General features: G+C 39.5%; 1 protein-coding gene across 1 annotated transcript in view; it reads left to right on the top strand.

Annotated features, from left to right (window-relative positions):
* Nucleotides 1–418: 418 nt before the first annotated feature.
* Nucleotides 419–17,674, top strand: part of LOC124593676 — a 422,343-nt gene continuing 405,087 nt past the window's right edge. The window contains exon 1 of the mRNA XM_047131970.1: nucleotides 419–989. Within this exon, the coding sequence (XP_046987926.1) occupies nucleotides 835–989 (155 nt within the window). The 5' untranslated portion in view covers nucleotides 419–834. The remainder of the gene's footprint in view (nucleotides 990–17,674) is intronic.

Raw genomic sequence — 17,674 nt, forward strand, 5'->3', positions numbered from 1 at the left:
TTGGCTGTCTGAACCTCGAGTCCTCTTTTATAATCACGGACTGGATCTTATTTAGCAAGAAAAAAAACTGCTGTTTCGACATTCTAAAATATTTGAAGAAGGACTGTTCCTCGTCTTCCAGCTCCTTGTATAGTGTATGGAACTCTCCGTCGTCGTCTCTGCGTTTCAACATATTTCTAACCCACATCCTCCTCCGCTGCATTTCTTCTTCTTCATCAAGTGTTATCGCAATCACTTCCAAACTTCTTAAATTGAATTTAAGCATCTTCGCGCTTCCGGTAGTTCCTTCGTCAGTCGTCACACAAACTACAAGTACAGCCTGCTGTACTTGTAGTGTCTGAACACTGCAGCCAGCCAAAGAGATTATCCGTGGTGTCAGCTGACTGGGACTATCATGTTGCGTGTTTGTATTGTTGTAATGTGTTTACACCGTAATTGCCGAACACAAACAATTTAATGTCACCGAAAACAGTCCAATAAGTGTACTTCACTTCATGAATTACAGTACGGTTTTAGTAGTCGAATCTCAACTAAAAACTGACGGAAAGTAAATGAATTTGGTGCAAGAGTGGTACAACTATTCATTAAGGTCAATGATTTAAGATCGTAAACAAACACGGAAAGAGCGACGTAAGGCGTTCAAATTACATAAGTACTTCGAATGGGGGGGTAAGACTTACGTTTCGAGTCCCAGTTTCGCTTACTTAGTTACTGAATCGGAATGGTGCCCTTAGAATGAGAATAATAAAACACGATAATTTTGCATTTATGTGTACTATTACTGCTGTGTACGTGCGGGGTGTCGAATGGTGTAAAACCTGTACACAGTAATAAATGAGAGCTCAAGACGACACAATGGAGAAGAGATTCGAGCTTGGTGGTCCAGATCGCAAATTTTTCGAACTGAAACGACTGGTTTCTGTGGGCAGCATACGGCTTGCTACCCGTTACGAGGTTGGAAGGAGACAGCTTCTCGCATTTGTCATGGGGTACGTGGTTGTTTATTATTAAATTTCTTAATAGATAGCAAAGCTTGGACAGTTGAAATTTGGCAACGGATTTTTTTTTTTCCGAATGTGTGATGTAGCTTGTGCTAATACGAAGGAATGGTTCTCGGTTCATTGATTAACACATTAAATGTTATTCTGTTCCGTGAGACGGATTCTGTTGCTTACTATGATGGTGCTTAACAAACATATTTAACGTTGACAGTGTTTCATCAGTCAACAGTGAGTAGGCTATGCTTGATGTGAAGCCATTTTAGTGCCTTCTGCACGTACTTACCAAATCTTTTCTCGCTCTCCCATTATATCCCAATAATATGTTCCATAATTTGAAAACAATCGCTGGGAACGACATTTGTTTATTACATAACTGCAACGTTCTGCTTCGTCTCCTTGGCATCATCCAGGTTTCTATCATCTGTACAGAATAAGCCAGTTTGATGACTCAGTTAATGAGGCTGGTTACAACTTCTAAAGTAAACAGTGATCATTGTGTTTATTTACTTTGAAGATTGAGAACCATTCTAACATTCTACTGAACAGGTATGGGTAAACGGCTCGAAAGCCACAGACTGATAGTGGTTAGGTGGTAATCCAAAGGGTGATTTAGGCTCGTGTATCTGTTTCATAATCTAGTAGTATATATGCTACAATAAAGAACAGATCATTTGACATAAGAGAACGAAAAGTTCAATACTAATGGTTGTCATCCAAGTATCTTTAATCCTCAGTGTGTTCTAAAAGCAAATACAATTAACATCTGTAAGAGCATAACAAATTTTCATTCATGAACATCATTTTATTAACTTGATGTTGCATGTGTTAAGTTAATTGCATGATTTGAATAAAATTGGTGTAGGGTTATAATGCTACATTTAAAATGGATTATTTTTGTGTATGATTATATGCAGTTCATTTAATGATTGGTAAGTAGCACAGTCTCTGTTAGTTCCTCCAATGTTGGCAACAAGTTTCGTCCAATGAACTCCATCAGCTGCCAGGTTTTCAGCTTCTTCCCAGTCCATGTCCATACATTGAAAATCCTTTGCAAAAGTTCATTTCCAGACATTATAAGGTCTTTTACTTCTGTATCCATCCATTGTGTTCCACATCAATTCTGATTTGGCAATTCTTCCACCTTTCAGGAGTAGAACATGATCTGCAAGCATGTCTTCTTTCAGCAGTGACTTTATGCACGCTGCATAGAACACTTCTTGTCAGCACTTCATCATTTGAATTGTGGTCATAATGGCTGATCAAAAAATTTGCCTCAAGAATTGTTGGTGAAAATTATTGAACTTGTGCGCTAATTTTGCCGACTTTTTCCAGGTATCGGATGTATATATATCCATTGGCAGGATGCCATATATGATCTGAATTCATTGGAAAACAGCAGAAGTTTTTCTAGTTCTGCTTATGATGTCTGCATCTATGTCCCCGTTGTTATAGATACAGCTGTCGAGATACAGAAATTGGTCAGCATCTTGTAGTACCTTCTGTTGCGCTATAATTTGAGGAGATACATTTCCAGTTTTTGTACTCATGGTTTTTGTTTTATCATTGTTTATTTTTTGTCCCATAGTCATTACGTCTGGTTTGGTAGCCATTAGTTGTAAAGTTCGTGGTGTTCCTACCAGAAGAATGAAGTTGTCAGCAAAATTCAGATGTGTAAGCCAAGATTTCTCATTCAGTCATAGCCACATGTGGGAGTTGTGCATAGTTTTTCATATTATGAAGTCTAAGACTAATGTGAAAAGGAATGGTTTCAAAGTGCATCCTTGCCAGTGTCTTGTATCCATTGTAGAAGAACGAGGCAAAAGACTTTGTCTGGTACCAAGACAGTTTGGTTACATTTCCTTTCTTAAGTAGTTTAACGATGATGCAATGCCTCCAGTTTTGTGGAATTTGCCTTGTTTGCCAACAGGTACTGCACAGTTTAGTAAGGTGATGAATTGAATTTGGATCTCTATATTTCAAAATTTCAGCTGACATCACCTCCAAACCAGCTTCTTTATTGTTTGTAAGTGTTCTGCTTGCTGTGAATACCTCTACTTCTCTGATATAACCTATTCTTACCATTAGCTCTTGCCTTTTTGGGTCATTTTTGAAGTTGTATTTTTTAAGTGATTGGGCTGGTGTAAGTACCAGCACATCAGACAGCTTGTTCATCTTTTGTGATCAGAAGTTTGCTATTTTTATCCTTTACAGGGCAAACTGTGGGCCCCAGAAAGTTTTCGGACAAGATGGATGTCATTTTGAGAGACAGCATTTTGTGCCCTTCTAATTTTTCATTCAAGACACCCTTTTTTTTCCAACTGCTTTTGACTGTGCAGTCTAACTCAGCCTGTGAAGTAGCTTAGATTTAATGAAAATGAACAATTTTGTCTTTGAAATTATTCACTTTACTAGTGATACATGTTTAAATTAAATAAGAAAAATTATGTACCTCAAGCAATAATCATTTCCACGGGTATTGTGTCCTGTCCTGGAATGAAAGGTCCTATCATTAGATGCTGGCTTGACTGTGAATGGGCAGTTAGTGGTAGGTCTTGGGTTCTGAATGAGGGAGGCAGAGATCAGTGGAAACCCGAGTAACTAAACTCGTGCCCCTTACTATCAAGTTTTAAGCACTAAAACTCAGCCAGTGTGATGCAAATTACATATTTATAAATGATATAGTGGATAATGTCGTTAGCTCCATGATGTTTGCAGAGACGTGATTGCCCGTAAGAAAGTGGCAATGTCAAGAGATTATTGAACTGAGTGATGAATGATCAAGGGACTGGCATGTGATCCTGCTTGTAAATAAATTTAACTTATTGCACATACATAGGGGAAGATATGCACTGTTGCATATTTATGCTGTTGGTGATAAATTACTGAAGCTGTAATTGCTGCAGGGATACCTAGTAGTGACCTTAAGTGAAATGACCACATAAATAAATGGTAGAACAGCAAGTGCTAGACTGTAATTAATAGAAAGAATTTTAAGGGAATATAATTCATCCATGAAAGAAAACACTTACAAGATACACATTCAACCAATTCTTGTGTATTGATCATCATTATGGGACCCATACCAGGTTGAATTAATAGAAGAGGCAGACAAGATTCAATGGAGAATGACACGTTTTGTCGCAGGATCATCTAGTTGGCATGAGAAGGGTATGGAGATGCTCAATAATCTCTGGTTTCAGATGCTACAAGAGAAATGGCATGCATCACGGAGAGGCTTGCTGTTGCAATTCCAAGGGAGTACACTACGGGAAGAGTTGGACAGCATATTACTTCCTACCACATATGTCTCACAAAAATTACTACAGTGAGAAAATTCAAGAAAACAGAACAAATTCAGACATTTACCGACAAACATTTTTCCATGCACCACTCGCGATTGGAACTAGGCGGGGGTTTAGATAGTGGCATCAGAAGTACCCTTTGGCACACACTGTCTGTCGGCTTGTGGAGTGTAGATATAGATGGGAAGCTTGCTGTGTCCAGTGTCAGGGTGAAGCAAATAGAAAAGGATTGAAATCTTTTAATAGTCAGCGATTTGAACTTACGGCAAGTAATGGTACTCATTTGGGAAGTGGTTTCAGGATTAGGAAGGATCACCTTGTGCAATCTGTGTGTATGCCTGAAGGACTCACTCATTGTTTTGAAGAGGCTGATCTGGTAGCCATTGGGTGAACAGGGTGCTATCAGCTGCAGATTGTGGCACACACATGAATGAACATTGTTTATCGTCTCAACTTTGAGTTATACTTTGATAATTCCAGTGACTGGCCGAGAAGTGTGAGAAGACCGGCCTTACTCATGGAATTTCAAGGAATTGCACAATCTGCAACATTTCCTCAGAACTGATCATGGCCCACTGGTTCGGAGACCAGTGGAGAACCTGAATTGGAGACTGAAGTTTCTGCGTCATTCTAGCCTGCTACTTCCTTCACTAGTGCCACAGGGTTCAGAAATGTATAATCCCTCCTAAATGGCTCATGGATGCACTACTGATAAGATGTTGTTACCAAGTTAGCTTTGTGTGGGGTGGACACAAGAGTGTCTTAGATTAGGTGACTCTACAACCTGTTCAGGGAATTACAATGAGGCTATTAAAATCTTTGTCATCATCTACTTAAGCATTCACAGCAAAGTGCCCAAATTTGATTTACTCCTAAAAAGAAATGAAGTTAACATAAGACTAGTTACAGAAAGGTTTCGAAAACTGGAAATTGAGAGCAGTAATTATTTTAAGGTAAATCTTAGTTTATATTGAAAAGAGAGGCTAATGGGAAATGGTGTGGTGTATTAGTTGCAGTGTGAAAGTAACTCATATCTACCAAGATATAAATTGAGGCTGCCTTTGAGATTGTTTGATCAAGACTAAAGACTCAGTATCGAGGGTGGGCATTAACTTGTAATTAGGTCCTGCTATTGACCTTCAGACTCATCCCAGATCGAACAGCAAACTTTAGAGAAATATCTGCTCACTAAATACGTATGTTCTGTAAACAAACAATGGAAGGTCCAGAATGGAATAATGACAATATTATGAAAAGGATAGATTGCTACTTACCATATAGTGGAGGTGTTAAGTCACAGATAGGCACAACTCAAAGAGTGTCAAACAAGTAAGCTTTGGGCCAAAAAGGCCTTCTTTCAAATTAGACATCACACACACACACACACACACACACACACACACACACACACACCAACTCATTCATGCAAACACAAATCACACACATGTGACCACTGTCTCTGGATGCTGAGACCATCTCTGCTCTAAGGTGATTAGCAATCTATCCTTTCCATGATACTGTCTATGTTATGCAACTGTACTATCATCAGTGGAGGAGACTTTAATCATCCAATGGTCAGCTCAGAAATGTACACATTTGCAAGTGGAAAGTGTGATAAGACATCCTGCAAAACAGTACTAAATGCTTACTCTGGAAACCACCTAGAACCGAAATTTTGGAAGTGCACTCATAGCAGAAATACACTGGTGAGCCAGAACATTATGATCACTGCCCACTGCGACATTGAATGGCACCTGGTAGTGTTTGAGGCATGTGATGCAGCAAAAGGAAAGTATACAAGCACAGCATAGACAAATGGGGAATTGTTCTAGTGATGATTTGAAGTGCAAATGAGGAAATATGACATAAACAACTTTGACAAATGACAGATTGTTATGGCCAGGTACCTGGGAATTGGCATCTCAGTAATGGTGAAGCTGATCAACTGTCCACTTTCCACTGTCATTAGCTTCCATGGAAAGTGATTGAAGAGTGGTGAAACTGCAAGCAGGTGACATGGTGTTGGATGTCACATCTCATCACAGAACATAATGGCCAGTGGCTTACCCACACAGTAAATTGGGATAGGCGGCGATCAGTGGCAGATCTGATGATAAGAGTTCAAAAGATGGACCAACATGCTGATAAGCACTAGTGCAGCACTTGTTAATGTTAGTGTTTTGGCAGAATAGTTCAAGAAATATCCTTAAATTGAAAGGCAAGGTGGCTGGAATTGGCTTTTGCAGTGTAGACACCACCAAGCGCAGCTCTTGTGCCAGGCTCTCTTGTTGCATCAAGCATTTTTTTGACTGTTTACTTGGTCTGTCATTTACCACAAACTTTGTTTTGATATCTTTAACAATTTGTAAAACAAAAGGAGTTCACATCATATTTAGCTAATAGTAAGTAAAGGATCACGTCAGATAGTTCATGAAGTTTTCACAATGGATGAATGGGGACAAGTTGTTGCTGATGTCCCACTGGTTTCAATTTTGGGACCAATTATGTTAGTACTGTATATAAATAGCCTTCCATCTTTATCTGGTATAACAGAAATAGTGTACTTTGCTAATAAAGCAATCCCTCTATTTAAGCCCAATAGAAGAGCAACAATAGAAGGAGCAAGGAACAAAGTATTCAGAAAAATTATTGTTTGTTTCTCAGTAAATGCTACCACTTAACTTAGAAAAAACAAGGTTGATTCAATTCTGTACAAAGTGGGATATATCGTCATGAATAACAATAGTGCTTGGTTGAAAGGAAATATTTAACACTGAATGTACCAAATTGTAGGTTGTGCATACTGATCAAAACTGGAACTCAACTATTACTGACCTTCCCAAGTGCCTGAGATAAGGAATATTTTTTTCTATGTGTGTTTGTTGATTATGATGGTGAAGGTCTCAGAAAGTTACTGATTTTGCTAATGTTTTAAGGAATAATGTCCTCAGACCTTTCTATACACAGGCACAAAATACCTATTGCACAATAATGTGTAAGGATACCTGGTTTCCACCATCGAAGTCACATACACAACTACCTATAAAAGAAACTAGGAGTACAAACAACATCCTCACAATAAATGTACACTCTTATGAAGTTAATTGTGAGCAACTAGTCGAAATTTTAGAAAAATACCAGTATTCATAAATATAACACTAGGAATGAAAAAAAGGCTCTACTAACCTTACTCTTCCACAGGAAGGAGCAAAGTATGTATTCGTAAAAATATTCAGCCAAGTCCCTTTGCAGTAACAGTGCTGCTGTGGAGTGAGAGTTTTAAAAACACATGGAAATAATTTATTCTTGACAAATCCTTCTACTTCATAGATTAATTTCTGAACGTTTGGAATTTATATGTGTTTGGGTTTATCATTGAAAATACTGTTTATTCAACACAATCATAAAATGAATTAAATTGTGTAACAATCAAACTGCAAAGAATATCCATCTGTCATTCTTTTGTTCTACATCTACATCTACATCTACATCCACATCCATACTCCGCAAGCCACCTGACGGTATGTGGCGGAGGGTACCTTGAGTACCTCTATCGGTTCTCCCTTCTATTCCAGTCTCATATTGTTCGTGGAAAGAAGGATTGTCGGTATGCCTCTGTGTGGGCTCTAATCTCTCTGATTTTATCCTCATGGTCTCTTCGCGAGATATACGTAGGAGGGAGCAATATACTGCTTGACTCTTCGGTGAAGGTATGTTCTCGAAACTTTGACAAAAGCCCGTACCGAGCTAATGAGCGTCTCTCCTGCAGAGTCTTCTACTGGAGTTTATCTATCATCTCCGTAACGCTTTTGCGATTACTAAATGATCCTGTAACGAAGTGTGCTGCTCTCCATTGGATCTTCTCTATATCTTCTATCAACCCTATCTGGTACGGATCCCACACTGCTGAGCAGTATTCAAGCAGTGGGCGAATAAGTGTACTGTAACCTACTTCCTTTGTTTTCGGATTGCATTTCCTTAGGATTCTTCCAATGAATCTCAGTCTGGCATCTGCTTTACCGACGATTAACATTATATGATCATTCCATTTTAAATCACTCCTAATGCGTACTCCCAGATAATTTATGGTATTAATTGCTTCCAGTTGCTGACCTGCTATTTTGTAGCTAAATGATAAAGGATCTATCTTTCTGTGTATTCGCAGCACATTACACTTGTCTACATTGAGATTCAATTGCCATTCCCTGCACCATGCGTCAATTCGCTGCAGATCCTCCTGCATTTCAGTACAATTTTCCATTGTTACAACCTCTCGATACACCACAGCATCATCTGCAAAAAGCCTCAGTGAACTTCCGATGTCCAGAGACAACATCTGTGATCAAAGAATCTACATGGTACATATAATACAGCAGACAATTTACGGTACACACCACTCTCCATATGAGTGACAGTGATATTTGGAGTTGAAGCATACATGATGACTAGAAAGAGTAATGACTGAAGGTTTACTCAGAAACACAGGCAATGTTAGTAGAAAGCTGGGAACATCGAGTGTCATCGTGGAATCGTAATTGGTAGTGTTCAATGTTAGATGCTCTCTCTGAACTGGTGTTTGCCTCACCGATGTAAATGCTGGCTTAGGTCTGTCAATGGATATTGTGATGGAAGTGCCATTGATCGAATATTCTGTCGTGGCATGCCAGCGTGTATAGGGGCCATCATACAGTAGTTGTAGATGTTTTCAAATGGCATCATGTCAGATGAAAATCTGCTTGCAGGAATGCAAGATATAGAGAAAGAATGGTTGTTGGATAGGGTGCTTCGTTGAAACAGCAGGGTGGGTCTTCAATTGTAGGTATTCAGCTAAATCTTTTTCTTCAGTGACATTCTTTGATATGTCAGAGAAGAATTTTTTAGATAGTTGCAGTGTTTACCCATACACTAATTCAGCTGATGTCACTTTTGCGTCGGACCATCCTGATTTAAGTTTTCCATGATTTCCCTAATTCGCTTCAGGCAAATGTTGGGATGGTTCTTTTGAAAGTGCATGGCTGATTTCCTTCTCCATCCTCCCCTAATCTGACCTTGTGCTCTGTCTCTAATGACCATGTTGATGGGACGTTAAACACTAATCTCTTCCTCCACTTGTCACTTCTGGGTCATTTTTAAAAGCAATCTGGAAATTTAATAAGACAATAAGAACACTATGAGTCAAATGTTCTGTGGCATGGAGTCTTAAGTGAGATCTTTAATGTCAAAGGAGCTGTTCCAGAGAACCATCAGCGGTGGGCTGATAGGCATAGATTCCACTTTGATTGATACCAGGCAAAAGTGGAAGTATTTCACAGAGACATGACTTGAACTACTTGCCCTCATCAATAGAGTTGCATAGGGGTACACAAAAAATGGGCAATCCACTGAGAAAGGAAGGGCATGCCTATAGTTATTGCTGTTGCATCCTTCATTGAATATGTTTCATACCGATGAGAAAAACGGTTTATCGCTGTCAGGCAGTATGGGCTCCTTCAGACAGTCCTAAAAGTCCCACAGTGTCAGTATGGACACGTTTAAATGGTTGACTTGCTGGGGTGAAAATACCAAGCAAAGCCAGAATGTGCTGAGTTATTTTTTTGCAACTGCAACAATACCCTGGCAGACAAATGATTTGCAATCCTGCTTGGTATTTGGCCAAAGAATTGCCTTTTTCACTAGTCGTGTACTAGCTTTTACTCCTGGATGAGGGAGGCTGCGAAGAGAGAAAATTGCTTGCTGGCAGAAATGTGGAGTTACGACTGATTGCACTTACGACATTGATACATCACGGTTTAATGCGACTTGAAGCATAGTATTTGAATATGCCGGAGCTATAAGCCTGATGATGCTATGAGAAATGTATTCAACTTGTTGTCTCCATTCAGAGCGTCAGCAAGTGCTATGAAATCAAGTTCATCCATGAGGGCGTCAATGCGAGATGGCATCTGCAGGTCCAGTCTGATGACCATCAACATGTGGTATATCTGTACTGAACTTTCGAATGAAATCTAAATGCTGCACCAGGTGCAATGATGCCTTGTCTGGCTTCTGGCACATAGTAAAAGTGAGGTGACTATGCTCTTTGATAAGGATGAAGTGACTACTTTCAAGTATGTGCCAAAAGTTTTTGATTGAGACATAAGTCACATGCAGTTCACAGTCATATGTGGACCAATTTGCTTGTGGTAGTCATGTTACCAGTCAAGTTTTACAAATTGTTGTAATTTAGCTCCATTGGTAGTTTATGATACATCCACTGTATATATGAGAGCTGTGTCAGAGTATGAGCTAATAATGCTGTGTCTGAAATAGCAACTTTTATTCTGGCAAAGGATGCTTTCATTTTAATCAGTCTTTTGCTCTATGCCTTGAGGCTTTTGTGAATCTTTTAGAAACTTGGAGTACCAGCAAAGCTTGATTGTACACAAAACCTTGATATAAACTAAACAGCTCCAGAAACAGCAAAATTCATGTATTGTTGTGTGCTGTGCAAATTGCTAAATAGCTTCCAGTCAGTCTTGAAGTGACAGGATTCCTTTTGCATTGACAAGGTACACGAAGAAGCTGTGTTACTGTAATGTGGACAACATTACAAGCTGTTCATCAAGATGGACATAACTGTGTAAGTCTCTAGTTGTCTTGCCCATGAAGTGCTGGAAAGGTGGTGACATCGCACGGTTCAAAAGGCATTAGCACAAATATGTATAGTCAAAATAAAATAGAAATAGTGGTTTTGGTTATACCTTCTGGTACAGTTGGTATATGCTGAGAACCATAGCTGAGGTCTTTGTTGAAGAAAGCTGTCTTTCCATGAATGTGCATAACGAATTCTTCAATATGTGACAGAAGGTAGATGTCAGACATTGTTCTGGCACTAAGCTAATGAAAACCATCTTGAGGGTAGCTCACATTTCTCACATTAGGTTCAATGTGAAGTGGTGATGACCAGCTACTATCTAATGGGTGACAGATACCTTGTGGTTTGTATCTTGAATTTATCTGGTGGTAGCTAATGAGGCATTATGGAAACTGGTCGGCCTGCTGGGACGTCAGTTTGGTGCACCGATGAGTGTTTTGCCAATACTGGAGAGGTAATGGATGGGCGACTTCAGGTAACAGGTGAAGCAGGTCGTTGTGTGGTGAATCGCCATTGATAACTTTGATACCACCTTGGTTACCATGGTGTCAGTGTCCATGATAGACAACTGTGTGGTAAAGTCAGGCATGCATCAATGGCAGTTATCTAGAAGGTGGCCATAAAATAATAAGTCTGCTCCATCAGTCAGTCAGAGCACGTCAGTGAAATAGAATCTACATTTGAATTCACATTGAAGATTGGAGTTGAGATGCAAAGTGATATGTCTGTAGGCCTTGATGGAAGATCCTGGAACAGTGTACAGGTGACTGCCATTGGGATTTCATCTTGAAAGATGAAAAGAAGGGTAAACTGAGACATCAACTCCCATATCAATGAAGAGTGGTTTGTTATAAACTGGTAATGGTGGTTGCCCTGGAATCAGCTGCTGTCACTACTGATTTCTGGCAGCATTTTCCCTGTCAGAGAGAGGTTAACACTGCGGGGCTGCAGCTCCTAATTTTTTGTGATACTGGAAGATATTATTTATGGTGGATGAGCACTGGTTTCTGATGGAAGATCATCACAATTGCAACACATTGCTGGAGTGCCAGATTTGTAGGGCTGTGACTTGCTTAGATAGGTCAATTACTTTCATTTTCAGTACTTACAGAGGACTCTACATCCTGGCAGAAGTGGTTGTGACACCTGTGAATGGATATAATTTGACTTAAGAGCCAGATATCCCTCAGGGTATATTTGTTTGTTGCATTGTGTACCAGTGTGCAAAGACATCAATGTAGTTGGGTTGGTGTGTGGTTGCCAAGTTCTTTGGTATGAAACAATTTTTCAAGTCACTTGATGATGGCATTTTTCTCAGGTCTTGTCAGTGTGGGTAAAGTCAAATTGGGTTTCAAACTGCATGAACCACAATACTGGATTGTCGAACCAGAATTGTTCAGGCATGCAATTTAATTTTTCATAAGTGTAATGCAATTTTCCAGCAGGTGTTTCAGTGTCTTGGGGGCACCATATGTCATGTAAAAATACTATTTATTTCGACACAACATACAATTGTTAGTTACAATGCAGAACCATCAAACTGCAAACGATATCTATATATTATTCATTTGTTCAAAGTTCAGGGAAACGTGAATAATCAAAGAATCTACACTGCACATGAAATACGGGGTGAGGCAGTGAAACGGCACGATTTCGATAGTGGTTGTCGGGCGCGGAGGGGGGTTGCGAGAGTGGGGGAAGTGACCTTGGGCGTCTAGAGTGGTGGAAGTTTTAGTAGCCATGGAGCGTTGGTCGAGTGCGCAGCGTGCATATGCCGTAAAGGCATATTACAAAAACGCGGATAGTGTGGTTGGTGCTCAACGCGCCTTTCGTCGTGAATTCAACCTGCCGCCACGGGCTCCCGTGCCATCAAGGAAAGCCATTCTCCTTTGGGTTAAAACCTTTGAAGCTACTGCTAGCACAACAAAGAAAAGAGGCGGCAGCACAAAAACAATCCGGACACCCGAGAACATTAATCGTGTGCGCGAAGCGTTGGGATGAAGTCCGCGAAAATCCGCGAGACGGCACAGCCCAGAACTTGGTCTCAGCAATCGATCAGTAAGACGGATTTTGAAGAGTGACCTTCACTATCATCCATACAAAATTCAGGTAGTGCAAGCCCTTAAACCTAATGACTACAATAACCGTATACGCTTTTGCCAGTCAATGCTTAACGTTATTGAACGAAATGAAGAAAGAGTGCATAACTTATGGATGAGTGATGAAGCCCACTTTCATCTTAGTGGGTACGTAAATAAGCGAAACTTCAGATATTGGTCCTCAGATAACCCGCACGAACTTCATGAAAAACCTCTCCATTCTGAAAAAGTAACAGTCTGGTGCGCAATGTCATCTCGTGGAATCGTGGGGCCCTATTTTTTTGAAGATGAAGATGGCAACACAGTGACGGTAAACTCTGGACGTTATGCTGACATGTTGACCATTTTTGGTCTGCCTGGAATTGATCGACATGATCCAGATGCTGAAACACTCTTCCAGCAAGATGGTGCAACAAGCCATACTGCTAATGTCTCAATGGAATTGCTCAGACTTGCATTTCCACGACGTCTAATCAGCGGGAATGGCGATTTCCCCTGGCCTGCCCGTTCACCAGATCTGACGGCACCAGACTTTTTTCTTTGGGGCTACCTCAAGTGCAAAGTCTTCCAGGAAAATCCACTAAGAACAAAAGAAGACCTGAAGGAGCGAATTCGACAGGAAATTAACAACATTCCAGTACAGATGCTACGAAACGTCATGGGACAATTTCATCTCAGGCTTAGACAATGTGTGCAAAACCAAGGACGACACCTCACTGACACCATATTTAAAAAAATGATTGTTTTTAAGTTAAATCTTTAATTTCCACTCTTGTACTTGAGATCCATGTTCAACTATTATGATTTTACTTGTAAATAAATCTTTGGTGGTTTTACAAAATCGTGCCGTTTCACTGCCTCACCCTGTATAACAGATGATTTACCATCTGCAGGTTATGAAGTTTGTTGTAGATTAAGATTAAAGTGAAGTTTCAGTTATGTAAATGACCAGCATACAGCCACACTTTCACAGAGAAACTGTATCTTGTTTGTAAACCTACTGACACATTCCACACCACAGTGAGATGTCACAAATGTAAGACACTAAATATGTAATGTAACTGATAGTAGCCATGGATATAACATTTACTATTCTCCTGAAATAGTAATCAGCTGCAGAGCTTCACAAGCACTGTGTGTGTATGTGTGTGTGTGTGTGTGTGTGTGTGTGTGTAAAAGAAAGAAAGAAAGAAACTTTATGAAACTGAGTTTTAAACCTGAGACCTTATGCATTGTAGGTTATTGTATTGAACGGCTCCTTCAGTACTGTTTCACAATTGATCTGGAGAAAACAAGCTTTTAGCTCCTGAGAGGTAGAGTCTACCAATAGGAACTGTACTAAGTAACTCAAGGAGTTAGAGGGATATGTAACTGAAGACTCATTGTTTATGGAGACTGATATTGATTTTCTGACTGATTCCCAAAAAGAATTTAAAGTCATGTGAAGCACCCTGTGATAACTTGGTTTTAGACACAACCTTCTTTATCAAGTTAAGTTTGTATCGTGCTATGATTGTCAGATGTTACAGTAAAACAAACAAATCATTAATCATAGATAATCAAAGAAGAATACTATGCAGCAGAATTATAATCAATGTCAGTCTTAACCTCACACAGAAGTCATGTTAAGGGAAGTGGGAACAGATACACAAAACAAACACTGCAGATGAATTAATTTAATTCAAATTTTTAAGCATGTCCCTACAGCACTTTGAATCTCGATTTTTCTTAGAGCAAACAAATGTAAGATTAAATGAAAGCAGTGCAGGGGATGGGTAACACATGGGTTTAAAGCGTCTTGGGTCAGGACAGCTTGTAGTCAACAGTTAAAATTCAATTCACATCAGTACTGTAAAATCCCGAAGTGTATTATCAGAAAAGTGAAACGCTACTATACACAAAAAATAATTAAAAAAACTAAGGATAAGCAAAACACAGTGTGGAGAATTATTAAACAAGACACAAATAAAACAAGTGAATGAAATATTGTCACCAGGTAATATCTCTGTCAGAAATGGTGGCACACGGTGATTATTCACCAGTAGTTTCAGTGATTACTTTCTTACGTGATTGCGAATATAAACAACTATTTACAGAGGCATTAGATTTACTCTGGTATACACAGCTTCCACCATCAATGGGTATTAGTTTCAAAACTACAACTGCTCAGAAGATTGCTGTGATCACTATTTAATATCCTTTTTTGTGTTTTTTGCAAGTTGCTGATATCATCTGCTGTCATGATTGGAGCACTAATAAGCTATCTTTGTAATTAGTCAGTGACTCAAGGCATGTTCCCTGACACACTGAAATATGCAATAGTAGCATCCACCTATGAGAACTGAGATAAGAAAATCACTTTTAATTACTTATCCACTTCACTCTGTCTTGTCTTTTCAATAATCTTTGGAAGAATGGCTTACTGTTTAATACCAATTCATTATTTACAGCTTAACTTGTTAACTTTCGTAACATATTCTCTTCAGAGAAAACTATTTGCCTGCTGGTAATGGAAGTAAATTTTACTGTTTGTACACTACATGAAATTATTTGTTCCAGCTACCTAAAAAGCTTAACTGGAATTGACGTGTGGTGAAACCAATTAATACACTTAGTTCAGCATGGTATTCACAGAAAACTACCACACAAAATGCATTATCTTGAAGAGCCGGGTTGTGGCCTGTCGAACTTTTCCATCTTGTTGTATTAGGTACACTGGTGTGAAAAATGAAAGGACAAAAATAACTTTATCATTATGTGTCACTGCCAACTTGCATGGCTCGATGGAACTTGAACCATACATAGAAAGAACTGCTAGAGTGTAGTACAGAAGGTAACTGAAAGAAATATGCAATGAAATGAACAGAAGTGACAATCTTTTTCATGGACATTAAAAAGGCAAAACTTGTTTTTTAATAGGGTGGATGATCATCATGGGCAGCAATGCATGCTCTGCAATGTGCTCCCATGCTGGCCACTAGGTTGGTAAGGAGTTCTTGTGGCAGGACATTCCATTCATCCACCAGTCCAGTTGACAACTGCTGAGCAATCTTTGATGCATGTGGGCGTGCTGCAGTATGTCTCCCCACCGCATCTCACATGTGCTGCATAGGATTCAAGTCGAGAAATGAGCAGCTCGGTCCATTTGCTGACTATCCTCTCATTCCAAGAGCTGCTCGACCTGTGCTGTCTGATGTGCTCATGCACTTTCATCCATAAAAATTAAGTCAGAGCCAAATGCACTCCTGAAATGTTGGACATGGGGAAGGAGTACTGGTTCACAGTAATGATGACTGGTGTGTGTAATTTGTTCAGATATCAAACAATGGAAAACCCAGGATGGAATGTAACAATACGAGAGAAGGAAAGTTGCTACGTGTGTGTGTGTGTGTGTGTGTGTGTGTGTGTGTGTACTGCTGACAAAGGCCTTAATGGCCGAAAGCTTTGTTTGTGTGAATCTTTTTATTTGTTCAAATATTTAGAGATCAGTACACCCAAGCAACATTTTGCCTCCCCACACTATAACACCTAGACCACCAAAATGATCATGTTCAACAGTGTTCCTGGTTGCATTACATCTTCTTAGCCATATGTGGGTACTTCAAAAATCACTACTGAATCTGCTGTCATCCAAAAGGAGCATGCAGCCCCACTTCTCATTGGTTCCATCTCCATCCTCTTAGCACCATCACAAATGGTGCTGCCAATGTATGGGTGTCAGCAGAATGTAACATACTAGTTGCCGGGCAGAGAGACCACCCCTGTTCAATCTCAGTGCCACTGCAGAACTAGATTTTGCATGCCTTGCAGTCCTGTTAAATGTAATTAAAATTGCGCTTGCTATTTGATGTGAGTCCCTCTCGCCTGTAGCACAATGCAGTAGTCATCTGCTGATATAGTTGGGCATGGTCACCCATTTTCTCTCTTTCAGGCAGCAGTCTTGTGGTTAAGAGGACCTGTGGTTCAGAGGAACCGTGCACTCAGTTTCAATAATGGGTTGGCAGACAACTTTCACCACTTTCTGTAATTTGTCTTTGGTTGACATAGTGTCTCTCTGAAGCCACTTGATGAAAGCCTAAGTTGCTTAACAGTCATTGCAAAATACAGAAAATTTATGTTTGTCACCCAATAAATTTTTGGGGCATCTAGTTAGCACAAGTACTGTCCTTACAGATACACAAAATTGTAAGAAGTATAAAATAGAATTGGAGACACTTGAAAGTTTCAGAATATTATTTAGTGGTAAGACAGAGCTTACAAAACCTGATTTTTAGCTGCAAAATATTTCCGGTGGCAGATCTGGATGCTGACCATAATTTATTGATTATGAACTGCAGAACTGAAGAAATTTCAGAAAGGTAATACCTTACAGGAGATGGGATCTGAATAAGTTGAAAGAACCAGGGGTTGTTGAGAGTTTCAGTGGAAGTGCTATGCAATGACTGACTGGAACAGGGGTAATTAATATATGAGGAAACAATGGGTAGCTATAGAGACAAAATAGTGAAGACAACAGAGGATCAAATAGCCAAAAAGACAAGGCCCAGCAGAAATCCATGGGTAATGCATGAGGTATTGAATGTAATTTATGAAAGGAGAAAATATATAAATGTAGCAAATGAAATAGACAAAAGAGAT

This window comes from Schistocerca americana, chromosome 2 (genome assembly GCF_021461395.2).
Source record: "Schistocerca americana isolate TAMUIC-IGC-003095 chromosome 2, iqSchAmer2.1, whole genome shotgun sequence".
NCBI lineage: Eukaryota > Metazoa > Arthropoda > Insecta > Orthoptera > Acrididae > Schistocerca > Schistocerca americana.